At 39.7% G+C, this 13,720-nt stretch overlaps 1 protein-coding gene across 2 annotated transcripts; it reads right to left on the bottom strand.

The window, feature by feature from the left end:
• Nucleotides 1–5,339: 5,339 nt before the first annotated feature.
• Nucleotides 5,340–13,212, bottom strand: Cryba1 (crystallin beta A1). 2 transcript variants are annotated; one of them, XM_052196056.1, is made up of 6 exons: nucleotides 13,182–13,212; nucleotides 11,277–11,341; nucleotides 10,325–10,443; nucleotides 7,943–8,084; nucleotides 6,050–6,192; nucleotides 5,340–5,487 (listed from the first exon to the last, which is right to left on the bottom strand). In XM_052196056.1, exons 1-6 carry the CDS (start codon nucleotides 13,210–13,212, stop codon nucleotides 5,340–5,342), a joined length of 648 nt encoding a protein of 215 aa, XP_052052016.1. The 2 variants fall into 2 exon arrangements, with proteins under 2 accessions (XP_052052016.1, XP_052052017.1); XM_052196057.1 differs by lacking the exons at nucleotides 5,340–5,487; nucleotides 7,943–8,084 and having other exon boundaries at nucleotides 6,066–6,192.
• Between the last annotated feature and the right edge of the window lie 508 nt (nucleotides 13,213–13,720).

The following is a 13,720-nucleotide window of genomic DNA, read 5'->3' as shown; positions in this document are numbered from 1 at the left end:
AAACAATTTTTTTTTCAAATGACAAGTTTGTAAAGGAAATGAGGTAAACCTCAATTGATATAGTAGTTGTACACTTTGGTAGACTTGTTGCCAGCCTTCACCAAAAGCTTTTTTTTTAAGGGGGAGGGGGACTTTAAGGTCAGAGAAAAGGCATGTAATGTGAACTTGTACCAGATGGGCACATGCTAGGAAATGGAGGACTGGGCTCAATTTGAAAACCTGTCTAAATAGGATGGCAGTGGTGGTAAGGTGTCTCTAGTCACTTAGTGTGCAAATTACTAAGGGTTTGATACCATTTCACCATATTTTCAAATGATACACTTCTCTTTTATGTATTAACCAACTGAAGAACTAGTATAGTATAGTGGGCCAAATCATGGAGAATAATGTCTATAATTCTTGATGTATGCCTGTCAGAGTGGTTTTTGAAAGGACCATATTAGAAAGGATGGGATTTATTTCCCCTGTCTCCTAGAAGTTTGGTAGGAAAACACAGGACTAGAGTAAAGGTTAAGTAGCTGCTTAAAGGTGGCCAGAAGAACACAAGGCATGAAAATATTGATTTTTTTTTTCCTTTTGATGGCATCAATAGACTTCTCTGTTGAAGAAGGTGGACTTCTGCTGTGGGTATCCTAAAATGTTTATGAACAGTTACAGATAGTGGCAAGACCATTTTGTTGATGTAAAGAATGATAAATTATTAACTCCACTCAAAGACTGATCTACTGAATTTTAAGAAAGGTCTTGAAGCAGTTAAAGGATGTCAGCAGTAGTGTGAGTTTTAAGTTTTCCATAAAATGCCCAGCAAAGCAGCAGTAGTATATTACTATTGTATTATGAGGACTGTCAAATATGTACTGGAAACTCAAAAGACACCCTAAGCTGTAGTGGGATTGCTGGTTCAAACATTTCAAAATTTAGAAATTTTGTTCTGTCCAGTGTTCTGAAGCTGTTTTATAACATTTAAATATCTGAAGTTTTGTTTTGTCTTTTGGGGGGGTTGGGGGGTTGGGGCTGTTGATACAGGGTTTCTCAGTGTAATCCTGGCTGGCCTAGAATTTAGATCTACCTGCCTCTGCCTCCGAAGTGCTGGAATTGCCACCAATCCTGGCAATGTCTGTTTTTTAACAGCCTTATTTGAAATAGTTATAAGTGTCTCCCCCAGTTCAGTTTTGCTTTCATCTGTTTTAATCTACCGACCAAACAACTTAGACTAACATTACAATAGCTTTCTATATATATATATATATATCCCCTTTCCTCAGGTGCTAAACAAAGGCTCCAAAATGAATACTGCTTTAGTAACATCTCTTATTCTTAAAATGCATATTTCTTTTACTAATTGTAAAGATTTGGTGTTAGCAAAATGGTTTTAATATGTAAATATGAACGAATACCTTAAGTTCTACTTGTCTATTAAATCTGTTTGCATTTATCTTTTGTAGATAATTTTTCACAATCTTTAATACATTTCATTAGGTATTGCATCTTTAGAATGAAAACAACTGTTTTGTCTTAGATTATGCCTGCTGCTGCTGCTGCTGCTGCTGCTGCTATGGGAAACTGAAAATCAAGAATGATGCACTTTTTAACATTACTATATACCATAGGTTGCTTTAATACCTTTTTTGGTAGCACAGCCACTAACAAAAGTGAACAGAGTTTATTCTCTTCAGGAGTGAGTAGTAGTCTGTAGTTTGTGTTGATTTATGAAGGGGATGGTAACTTAGGAAATAAATTTTTGGTTAATATTATATTTTGGCCTTAAGGTGTCTTCTACTACTGAAAATAGTTTAAACCATAGCTTTGTTTCTATTATTCCCTCTGTTTCAAAAAGACTTGGGAAGAATTAGAGAAAGTCATTTCATTATTTTTAGTTCTCAGTAAGCTGAGTTTTTTTGGTTTTTTTGTTGTTGTTTTTTACATTTAAGAGAAGTAATGCTGTCCTAAACCAATCATATTTCATTTAGTTAACAAGCTCCCAACTATTCTGCGTCTTTAATATATATTCAAAGATAAACAAGGTATAAGAATACTACTTGACAAAGGAAAAATATCTTTGCAAGCACATACTCAAACATGAAGGAGAAAAAACCCAAAAAAGTATAGAGGAGGGCACCAAGAGGTGGAGGAATGTGAGAACGATGTGGTCCAAAGCTATCTGGTTATATTTTGATGTTGCCAATATTACAGAGCCAAACTTTTAATTTGCTTACTTAATATATTTGTTGGCCAGAGATCTATTTTTCTATCCGTGTGCCTTGCATGTATATTAACTTTGGAAAGGCCATGTAGTCAATGCCTGAGATGTTGATGGTTCTTACCACCTCACTGATTTGTATGCAGTTGAAATGTTCATTCTATTGCCCAACTGGTGCTCTCTGTTTAAAAGTTATAGATCTTGTCAAACTGGAACTCTTTTATAAACTGGGGAAGTGACTTGCTTTTTCACTAATTCTCCTCCCCCCCTCCCTCTTCCCCTCCCCCCTTATAGTCTGTTAGTGGCTGGTCTGTAGTGGGAAATAGTAAAAAAGATTATTCACTACCTACCCCCACCCTTAAAACCACTTTTAAGTAATGTGATACCATTTCTTTGTGTGCTTTGAAAAGTTTCAGCTTGCTGTCTCCTTTAGTGTTATGAAAGGTGTTATTAAAAGCATTGTTTGCAAAAGTACAGGAAGATGATGAATGTCCACATTAATTTGGAATTCTTGGTGAGCTTTAATCCAAATTATTGGCTCATTCCAACAATAATTTTAATGTTGAAGCACCTTGCTTAGGAATTTTTAAAATATTCATGTCTGCAACACTTGTCTCAAAATAATAAACTGTGCAATTCTTGTCAAAAAACGACAAAGACAGATCTGAGCTCTCCCTACTGTGACTTGTTAGTTTCTGTATTTCCTGCCAGTGTAAATGTGAAAAGCTTTGCTTGCATTACGTTATAGAAATGCATTTTGCACACTCAGTTTTGCCGAAGCTCCGTGAAAAGGTTAGATTGAAGTAGATGAATAAAGCTATGCACATGTTTTGAAAGTTTAATTTGTGTGTCATTACCAAAAGTAATCTGTCATTATTTTGCTGTTCTTAGCTTTACCATCTTTGGAAACATGGTTCAAAGTTATAATTCTGGGCTAGCTCATCAGTGAAACTAAAATGGAGGAAAACTGGCACCCACTGAATAAAGTTCAGTTGAAATGAGAGCTTGACTTGTATCTATTAAAGGGCTTTTCTTCAAACAGGGCAGTTGTAACAGCTTTATAAACCATTGGATCCAATGCTCTTCTCAGTGAAATTTTGAATATTTATGAAAAAGAAATGGAAAGTCATTCAAACTGAAATGAAGGAAAGACCTTTGCCATATGAAGCTCTGACAATTTTATGTCTTAAAGCTGGTTTAAAGGTAGGATAGCCTTTTTATTAACCTTTATTGCTTTAATATGAGTTTGATTAACTGGATGATTTAAAGTTAAAGTCACTAAATTTAAAGGTCAAAACACAAGATTATCTTAATGATATATTTAAAAAGCCCAAGTCGATCTGAGTAAGTTCAGAAGTTGGGCATGTATGGTTAATTCACTGCAGTTGCATGTACTAAGTTAGTCTCTTACATGAAGTGTGTGTGCACTTACACGGTTGTGTAGATGTGCTGGCCAGGTCTTGTCATTCATCTTTTAACAGATAACTTTGGTAATTTCCTTAGGACATTTGTAGACAAGTTGAGTAGAAGATATTATCAATGGTGTTTTCCCCAGCCTCCCAGATATAAGATATATTTCATTTTATAGCTTTGTCTACCTAAAAGAGGGGTAACTTCTCTTTCATCTTGACTTTGAAAAGACAGGAAAAATTCTGTTTGTTCATAGTGACAATAACAATCTAGTAAAGATTCAAAATGTGATCAATAATGCATAACCTTATAAACACAGGCAGTAGCAAACAGCTTGGATGGCTTTGGCTACTCTTGAGTATCTGTCAGTAGTTGATTACACCTGCAATCCTGGCAACCAGAAAGCTGAGCGAGAGGATTGTGAGTTCAAAGCCAGACTGGCCTGCATGGCAACAACATAGTAAATGTATTGGAGAAGTAAAGTAATCTCTATTGTGTGCAGACATTTATTTATGAGCTGGGTTGCCTTTTAATTTTGGAAAAGGGTAATTAGTGTGTTACAGTTATGTTAGAAGATGTCGGCCTTTTCCCGCTGAAATTTTTTTCAATACCTGTTTTGCCCAGTTTAAAAAATAATAAAAGTAGGTCTTTTTTTAGATAGAACAGTGACCAGAAATTTACTGTTTTGCTAAATAACTGCTTAGGTATTTACTAAAGCTGTTGCTGATGTTATGAATTCCAAGGAAGTGTCAGTTACATGATGATCTTCCTTTATTAATGTCTTACTTAATGTTCAGTGTTTTAAAAATACAAAATTACACTCTACAACCATATTCAGATTTACTTATTTTATCAAAAAAAAAACTTGAGATTTGTAGATCAAATAAGACAATAAGTGTACATTGAATAAAAAAGTTTAAAAGTTTTTGAAGTGTTTGTGTTATTTTGTGTATGTCTATACACTTTAACTTTTAAATTCCTTTCTGAAAATTTAGGTAGGATTCTCTAACATTGACTCTTTTCCAAGTCAATTGTGCAACGAGCTTCTGTCTCTCTTTTTTTTTTTTTTTTTTTTTTTTGTATTTTCCAGACAGGGTTTCTCTGTATAGCCCTGGCTGTCCTGGAACTCACTCTGTAAACCAGGCTGGGCTTGAACTCAGAAATCCACCTGCCTCTGTCTCCCAAGTGTTGGGATTAAAGGCGTGGACCACCACCGCCCTGGTTTTTCTGTCTCTTTTCAAGACAGGGTCTCAATCTATCTATAGCACTGGTTAAACTCAAACTCAGATCCACCTGCCTCTGCCTCCCCGGGGTGGGATTAAAAGTTTGTGCCACCACTGCCAGGTGGTTTGGATTTTTTTTTTTTTTAATACTTGTCTTTTAAAATAATCAGCCGGGGGTGGGGGGGGGGGTGGTGGCGCACGCCTGTAATCCCAGCACTCTGGGAGGCAGAGGCAGGCGGGTTTCTGAGTTCGAGGCCAGCCTGGTTTACAGAGTGAGCTCCAGGACAGCCAGGGCTACACAGAGAAACCCTGTCTCGGAGGGGGAAAAAAAATTCAGCCATAAAAGATTTCTATGGTATTGAATCAGTCTCCAAGGCACTTTTTTTTAAATGACATTTATTGTGGATTTTAGCGCTAACATTTGAAAGCAGTGTCTGGGCAGAACGAAAAATTCTAGAGTGCTTAGCAAGATTTCATGCTTGAGGAATTTTGGAACTTTTACTCTACTATTGTTGTATTCGGCGGATTGATTGGATCTGGGAAGTCTGGGCATGAGATCCCCACTCTCTCCAGTGTTTGTAGTCTCCTCCATGATGGTCACATTCCAAGATATACTGATAACCACGATATCCAGGATACTGGTAGCAAACCCAACTAGAAAATTCAAAGCATATTGCGTTATTATAGCTGATAAGAACATACACCCCCAAACCTGAGTCCATTTTTCTTAACATCAAGTCATTAGTATGTTAGGTTCCAACTGATTAAAGATTAGCCTTATGATAAAGGGGCTTGGAGAGATGGCTCTGGTGTTTCTGACAACAACTTAAGTGTACTCATATCAATAAGAGAGAAAATAGGGACTGGAGAGATGGCTCAGAAGTTAAGAGTAGTGGCTACTCTTTCAGAGGTCCTGAGTTCAATTCCCAGCAACCACATGGTGGCTCATAACCATCTTTAGTGAGATCTGGTGTGCATGCAGGAGACTGTTGTATACATAATTTTAAAAATCTTAAAAAATAAATAGGAAAAATGGTGTCTGAGTAAATGTTTCTACAGAGATACCCATTTGAGGAAAATAGAGCAAATGGTATTCCAAATCATTATTAATAATGCCAGTATATGGTATCTAGTAAACCATGATCCTTGACATCTTAACATTTGCAGGTCTTTGAAATGCAGGAATTAAGTGTTTAATCCTTGTTTTTGTACTTACGCCCCACACTGTATCTTCATGGAACCAACTTCATTGTTGAACCAACCCATGGCTTGCAAGGAAGGGTAGTCATCACAGATCTCCCACTGGCGTCCAATAAAGTTCTCTTTCTCAAAGATGGTAATCTTAGACTCTTTATGATTCTATAATCCAGAAGTTTAAAACACTTTAGTAGTGTAGTTATACTAACTTAAAAAATTAGTATTATACTAATTTTCTGGCATAACATCGTTGTCAGGCTTAACAGGGATTTTATAAGAGAAAATCAAGCCGGGCTGTTATGGTATACAGGTTTGATTTGGAGGTATAGAACTAAACTTCAGGAAGAAGCATAAGAAGATAGAATATTTGGTAAGTTTCTAGCCCAGGCAAGTGTGACTCCCAAAATCAGGACCATTTTCAACTCATGAGATCTAAAGGTTGGTTGGTTCCTGCTTAAACATTTTCAAAAGTTGCTGGGTACCCTAGACTGGCCTCATGTTCAAGATTGTCTTAAATTTCTTGGGTGCCATAATTACAAGTATATACCACTATGTCCAGCTCTCACGGGCTAAATGCAGCCTCATGGAGGCTTCTATTTCCAACTAAGGTCACCATGTTAGAGGAGGAATATGGAGATTCAGTATTGAAGAGAGTACTTTACTTCCTGTACACTTCTGAGGGTGGGGGAAGATGTTTGCTTATTTATGGACAACTGGCTCTGATCTGCCAATGATGTTCTTAGATCCAAATTCCTGCCACTATGCTTTCTTGTTTGCTCTTCACTGCCTCACCACAGCTCCAAAGTCAGGTACACTTGTCAACAATGAGTAAATAGCAATACAAATAAAAAGGGTTTCTTTTTGTTTTTTTTGAAACAGGGTCTCTCTGTATAACCCTGGCTTTCCTGGAACTCACTCTGTAGACAAGGATGGCCTCGGAAATCCACCTGCCTCTGCCTCACAAGTGCTGGGATTAAAGGCATGCGCCACCACTGCCCAGCTAAAAGATTTTTTTCAAAATTAGAAAAAAAGATCAAGTTTAGGTAGTTCAGTTGTGTCCTAAACAAGAGCTTAATGGAAAACTGGATATTATTAAGGAACTGAAAGAAATGAATTGCTCCCTAAATTTCAGGAAGAAATTAGTTATTTTAAAGATTTTATTTTATATATGAGTACATTGTAGCTGTCTTCAGACACACCAGAAGAGGACATCAGATCCCATTACAGATGGTTGTGAGCCACCATGTGGTTGCTGGGAATTGAACTCAGGACCTCTGGCAGATCAGTCAGTGCTTTTAACTGCCGAGCCATCTCTCCAGCCTGAAATTACTTACTTTAAATGTGGACAAATAATGCAAGAAATATTTACTTATGGAGAAGCAGTTATATCTTCTCAGAATAGATGCTTCTCTATTTACACATAGTATAATTCACGAAGTGTTATATTACATCATTTTAAAAGTAGGCTTAAGTTTTGCAATTTAATTTAGAACGCAGCCTTATTGTTGAATTATACCTGGTCTTAAAAATTTATCAGCGTAGCAAAGTGATATTAGAAGACTTGCCTATACAGTACTGGTGAAGTTGTACTTAAACATTACCCTGGCTCTTCAGTGGAATATTAACACACTTCAGTTTAACTGGCCATAAATTTACTTTTTACTACATGGTGATTTCTTACTGGTTGTCCAATAACAATTTTATCTTGAATATGTACTTCCTGCCGTAGTCAAAAATCCTTTTTAGCATAAGGAGGAAAATCAAGTAATAGATTAAAAGAAGGGTACCCAGTTACTCTTTACTTTCATCCTTCCTGTTACATTCAACATAATTGACAGAGCAACACAAATACCAGTATGACCTCATCCTTTACCCTGCCCCAATTCCAGAAAAGTGGACATTTCAGACTCACAGCGGAACAGATGGGTCGGAAGGACATGAGACGCTCAATATGATAGGCATTGCTCCCACTCCAGGCATCCCATCGAGGGTATTCTCCTCTCTCCAGGATGAACTGTTGCCCACAGAAGCTGGTGTGTTCATAACCAATCCAGCTGCCAAAAATAGGTAGTGGTTGTTTATGGTGCTCAAAATATATGGCCTTAGGGAAAAGGCCTCTTGGGTAAGTTTACAGTGAGATAAAATATATTGAGATAAAATTGGCTTTTAGTGCCAATCATTAAAGCACACTCATGATTAGGTTTTTAAGTGTATTTTGAACCTAACCACTGAATATAGGGGGCCCTAGTTATGTGTATTTACAAAGCTCTATTTCCATTTTAGTGATTCCCATCTGGGGATTGATGATCTAGTGACCATTTCTTTGGCTCTAGAGCTTATAAGCCTCTTCCTAAGAGCTTGAGGTGGTGGGTATCTATCTGTACTTTCTTTTTTTTAAGATCTACTTATTTTGTGTACAGTGTTCTGCTTCCAGGTATGTTTTCATACCAAAAGAGGACACCAGATCTCATTATAGATGGTTATGAGCTATCATGTGGTTGCTGGGAACTGAATTCAGGACCTCTGTACTCTTAACCTCAGCCACCTCTCCAGTCCCACTCCTGTTTAGTTACTTAGAAGGTTCTTCCTCTTGCTGTTCATGCTTCACCTTAATGGAGCATCCTAACCAAGTTGTTAACAGCTTACTCTTATTCACTGAAGCTATTTTCCTGTTCTAAAGGGCTAAAGAACTCTATTTTGGTTCAGCACAACTCAGTGGAAGCTTGATCACATGCACAGCTCAGTCACAGTGAACCCCTATGAATCCAGATTTGTTGATTCTGTGGCTTTTCTTGAGGTATCCTTGACCCATCTGGCTCCTACAATCCTCCCTCTATCTTTAGCAGAATTCCCTGAGTGTAGGACATTTTTTTTGGGGGGGGGGGGTTTCGAGACAGGGTTTCTCTGTGTAGCCCTGGCTGTCCTGGAACTCACTCTGTAGACCAGGCTGGCCTCAAACTCAGAGATCCGCCTGCCTCTGCCTCCCAAGTGCTGGGATTAAAGGCGTGTGCCACCACTGCCCAGCTAGGACATTTTTTTAATTAGCAATTGCTAGAGAAGGGCCCAGCTCATTGTAGAGGGTGCTATCCCTGGTCTGGTGATGCTGTGTCCTAATCAGGCTAAGTGAGCAAGCTATGAGGATCAGGTCAGCAAGCAGCAGCCCTCTATTGCCTCTACAGCAGCTCCTGTCTCCAGGTCCCTGCCCTGTTTGAATTCCTGTCCTGACTTCCTTCAGTGATGACCCATGACGTGAATGTGTAAGGCTGTTACACCCTTTCTTGCTCTTTGTTCATGGTGTTACATTACAGCACTAGAAACCCTCAGACAATCCCCCATGCCCTGCTACTGTGTGATATACAATCATGTCCTGGCCATCAGTCGTCAACAGCTTCCCCACTGACCCTATCCAACCCCACTCTACCTCGGAGCACCTAGTCTTCTGGTCTGTAAGCTGAATAATTAGGCTTTTGGGATCCAGAAAGAAACTGTTAGTATTGTAAAAAAGATCCCCATGCAGCAATGCCCAATTGGCTCACCCCATAAAGTGTGTTCTTCCTTCCATGCATGGAAACTAGGCCAGTTCCCATGACTTCCCTGGTCACTTTCCGTCTATAACAAAACCGTTCTTATTTCTGATTACAAACCTTAGGCTCAGTGCATAATTATATTATGCATAGGCCAACCAGAGTACTAATATGGGTTTACACCTGGGTCAGCCTGCCAAAATTCAGAAGCCAAAAGCCAAAGAATATCACCAAGATTATCTATCAACAAATTTCTGGAACACTGAGAACTAATATGTCTTTGGATCCTTAAAGTTTTGTTCCTTTTACTAGAGCAGTGGTGGTGCACACCTTTAATCCCAGCACTTGGGAGGCAGAAGCAGGGGAATCTGCATTTGAAGCCAGCCTGGTCTACAGAGAGAGTTCCAGGACAGCCAGGGCTATACAGAGAAACCTTGCCTTGAAAAGGAAAAAAAAAAAAAAAAAAAAAAAAAAGATTTTCTCCTTTCCCTATTTTATATGGGCAAGAAAAACAGGTAACCTATGAACTCCAAAAGCACACATACAATTATTGTCCTACCCCTTTGCAAGTCTACTACCAAGATGTGAACATCACCCCTAGCTATGAGTTACTTAATTTGGCATGTAGTGATTTCCTTTAGAAAAATAAGATACCTCTCTCTAAAAAATGATTGGCATCTGGGGAATATCTTCCTAGATCCTTACTCATGGTACCATGTCTAAAGAGATCTGTCTGAAGGTCCTAAAGCTCTGTTGGTGCTCATACTCACGCGCCACACTCCACCTTAAGTGACCGGACATTATCAAAACTACGTTCAGAGACATTTGGGCAGGAGCTGGTGAACTCCATCCTCTTGCCCTGGAAGTTCTCCTGATCGTAGATGGTTATCTAAATGGGGTTGAATGGGACAAGGAAGAGAACCAGGTACAGCAGTAAGAATAGGAGTGCGAGTTAAGAGCATGTTTATCCTGTGATTTTAATCACTAGCTACAACCCAGGATGCCTGATCAGGCCTCTTCCAGTGTAGACAGGACAAAAAGGGGGTTCAAATTGGTACCACTGCTCAGTGACTTTAACATGTTCTGGCTAAGTTTATGATAGAAATGGTGTTCCAGGGACAGTAAAGAGCTCAATAGATCAAGGTCTTGTGAACTCTGATTCCACCACGTGTCCTACACCCAGGTGACCCGGAGGTCGGGATTCTGGGACTACTAGAAGCACCCTGTGGGTTTTTTTTCTTTGTTTCTAAGGCATTAAGGGAGGATTGTGATAAAGCTTTCATTCTTTCAATTAGAACCTGGTTCTGATCTGATAAGCTCCCCAAACTGTGAACTTGTCTCAGAGTTGACAACCGAAGAAAGGGTTAAGTGTTAGGAGAATAGTAAAAGACCCAGCTTGTGACAAAATCCAACATCAGATTGAGGAGAGGGGGCCTGCATCCCATGGCTTTTGGGAGACATAATGGCAAATTAGAATTGGTCTAGGAAACAAGCATCATCTCCCATACATCATGGATCTCCAGAGTGACCCATCAGGAAAGCCACCTTTCAACAATGTCTAGGTGTCAGATTGGCCTAACCTTCTACAGAACAGTTTTGTTGTTTTGTTTTTTGGATGGGCACTGTCTCAAGAATAAGTACAGCCTGGTAGCTACTATGTACTAGCACCTCAGCCCTTCCCTGCTTGATTCTTCCATTTTCCATGTTGTTGGATTAGCTTACCTTCCATGGCCCCAAGGACCCTGGCATAGGATTGGTCTGAGCCATCTTGGTGGTTGGAAGAGTTTCTGGAAGAGAATACAGATCAGTGATGTGACTTTCAGGATGAGGTAAGGTATAGGAAAAAGGAAAAGAGGCTTACAGTCCCAGATTTTGGTTGAGATCCTGGCTCTGGGGCTACTACCAAAACCTCAGGTTTTCCATCAACAAACCTTTTACATACAGTCAATGTCAAAACAAGAAAAATAATACAGATAAACTGCAAAGGCATTTGGTTCTCTTGATAGCTATTCCTTCTGTCCTCTTGCTTTCCTTCAAAGAACATTGCCTACATCTCACAGTATTAACTCACTAACAACTGTGTAGACTCCTCATGTCTCTAGTCATTCAGTCAGCAGGGCTAGAATTCCCCACCTCACCTGTCACTTATTAAAAAGCAGTCTGTATTCCAAGCCTTCATGTCTTCCCAGCACCCAAATTGACTTATTCTGCATCTCCTCTCTCATAGACTTTGATGTTTTGACCTCGCTGCTTCAAGACTCCTCTGCCTGTTCTAGCCTGCAGTTTGACTTCTCCCTCATTTTTCAGCACCTATTACAGTACTCATCTATGTCACTTCTGAGTGTACACTGGGTCAGCATCTCCATAGCATTAATTGCTGTGTGACTGATACAGCACCATGTCAAAGCATAGAGTAATTTGAAATTAATGCCTGCTACTTGAAATAGTAGGTAAGAGGATTGCAAGTTCAAGATCTAGTTGGACCATTTAGACTCTGTCTCAAATTAATAAGTAAGAGCTATGAGTTCCAGGCTAGCTAGGGCTACATCATGAAACTTAGGCTTAAAAAGGGAGGGGGAGGTGTGGCTGGGAATATAGCTCAATATTAGAGTGCTTTCCCAGCATGCATGTGAACCCTTAGATTCAATTCCTAGTACTGTCTGTGAAGAAGAAAGGGTAATTATAAAAATACAATGGTGCCGGGCAGTGGTGGCACACGCCTGTAATCCCAGCACTCTGGGAGGCAGAGGCAGGAGGATTTTTGAGTTTGAGGCCAGCCTGGTCTACAGAGTGAGTTCCAGGACAGCCAGGGCTATACAGAGAAACCCTGTCTCGTAAAAACCAAATTCATGTTATATATATATATGTATATGTGTATATATATATATATATATATATATATATATATATATATATATAATGGTTTGGGCTGGGTGTGGTGGTGCATGCCTTTAATCCCAGCACCTGGGTGGGAGAAGTAGGTGGATCTCTGTAAATTTGAGGCCAGCCTGGTCTACAGAGTGAGCTTCAGACAACCAGGGCTACACAGAGAAACCCTATCTTGAAAAGCCAAACCAAACGAAAATGAAAGAGCCAATTACTTACTGGATGTTAGATCCTGCTTTCCTTGAATAATGTATCTAGTCCTCACAAGTTAATTACCATCACTACCCCAGTTTATGATGAGGACCAAAGACCACAGAAGTTAAGCAGTTATCATTAGTGGTATGATGAGAAGGATGGGGGGAAGAAAAGGGAAGAGAGAAGGAAGACTGGCAGGTGTATATCAGGTTTCTAGATCCACAAACAACATTGAGGATTCTACTCTGGCATCCAGCCTAGGAGCTAATGCATGGAAATTTTGGTATTTCTTTCTATATGGAGCCTCCAAATTAGCATCTCCTCCTTGCTACACCTGCCCTGTGCCCAATAACCTGCTGCCTCCCAGTATTGATTTCTAAGAAAGCAGTTATTGCCATGGGCAACTACTTAAGGTAGCAAATGAAGCTTTCCCCCACTTTCTCTACCTTCAAAGGTTCTAACCTCTAAGCAAGATACAACTGGTTCTTCCTCTGCATCGTCTATCAAGGAAAGGAAAGATAAAGGCACCATCAAGACCTTACTCACCCAGCTCCCGCTGCACAGTCTGGGTCTCCATCTGGTGCAGCTTCCTCTCCGGATCCCCTCTTTATAGTCGCACAGATGATGGCCAGCAGCTCTGTCAGCACTCTCTTTTCCCTCTCTCTTTGTTTCTCCTGATCCCCAGGGCTTTAGTGGCTCAGCCTACTGAGAGAGGTGTCTCTCAGAGCTTTGTTTAAGGTTCCAGAAGTGCAGAGGCCCTACTGTTGGGCAGGGCTGACTGCCTAGGGAGGTCTTCTCAGAGCAGCTGGGAACTAAGGACAGAAGTACTCTACAGTGAACGCTTGTCTCTATCCTGTTCTGCCTAGGACCTACCTAAAATCTTGAAAAGTTCTATAAAACACATCAAAATGGACCATATGTATATGCACACACACACACACAAAGAAAGTAAAGCCAAGAGTCATGGGGCATGGCTTTGATCCCAGCACTCAGGAGGCAGAGGCAGTTGGATCTCTATGATTTTGGGGCCAGCCTAGTCTACATATTGAGTTCCTTGACAGCCCAGGATATATAATGAGACCCTG

The sequence above is a fragment of the Apodemus sylvaticus genome, chromosome 10, assembly GCF_947179515.1.
Source record: "Apodemus sylvaticus chromosome 10, mApoSyl1.1, whole genome shotgun sequence".
Taxonomy (NCBI): domain Eukaryota; kingdom Metazoa; phylum Chordata; class Mammalia; order Rodentia; family Muridae; genus Apodemus; species Apodemus sylvaticus.
Note: the sequence above shows the minus strand (reverse complement) of the source record. Positions and strands in the feature narration are given on the sequence as shown.

What these genes read in the sequence shown, in the direction of transcription:
- Cryba1 (XM_052196056.1), bottom strand. Translation starts at nt 13,212, where the DNA reads ATGGAGACCCAGACTGTGCAGCGGGAGCTGG. An exon ending in CTTAAGGTGGAGTGTGGCGC is followed by an intron (nt 8,085 to 10,324) that starts GTGAGTATGAGC and finishes TATTTTTGGCAG; the next exon opens with CTGGATTGGTTATGAACACA. An exon ending in ATGAAGATACAGTGTGGGGC is followed by an intron (nt 5,488 to 6,049) that starts GTAAGTACAAAA and finishes TGAATTTTCTAG; the next exon opens with TTGGGTTTGCTACCAGTATC.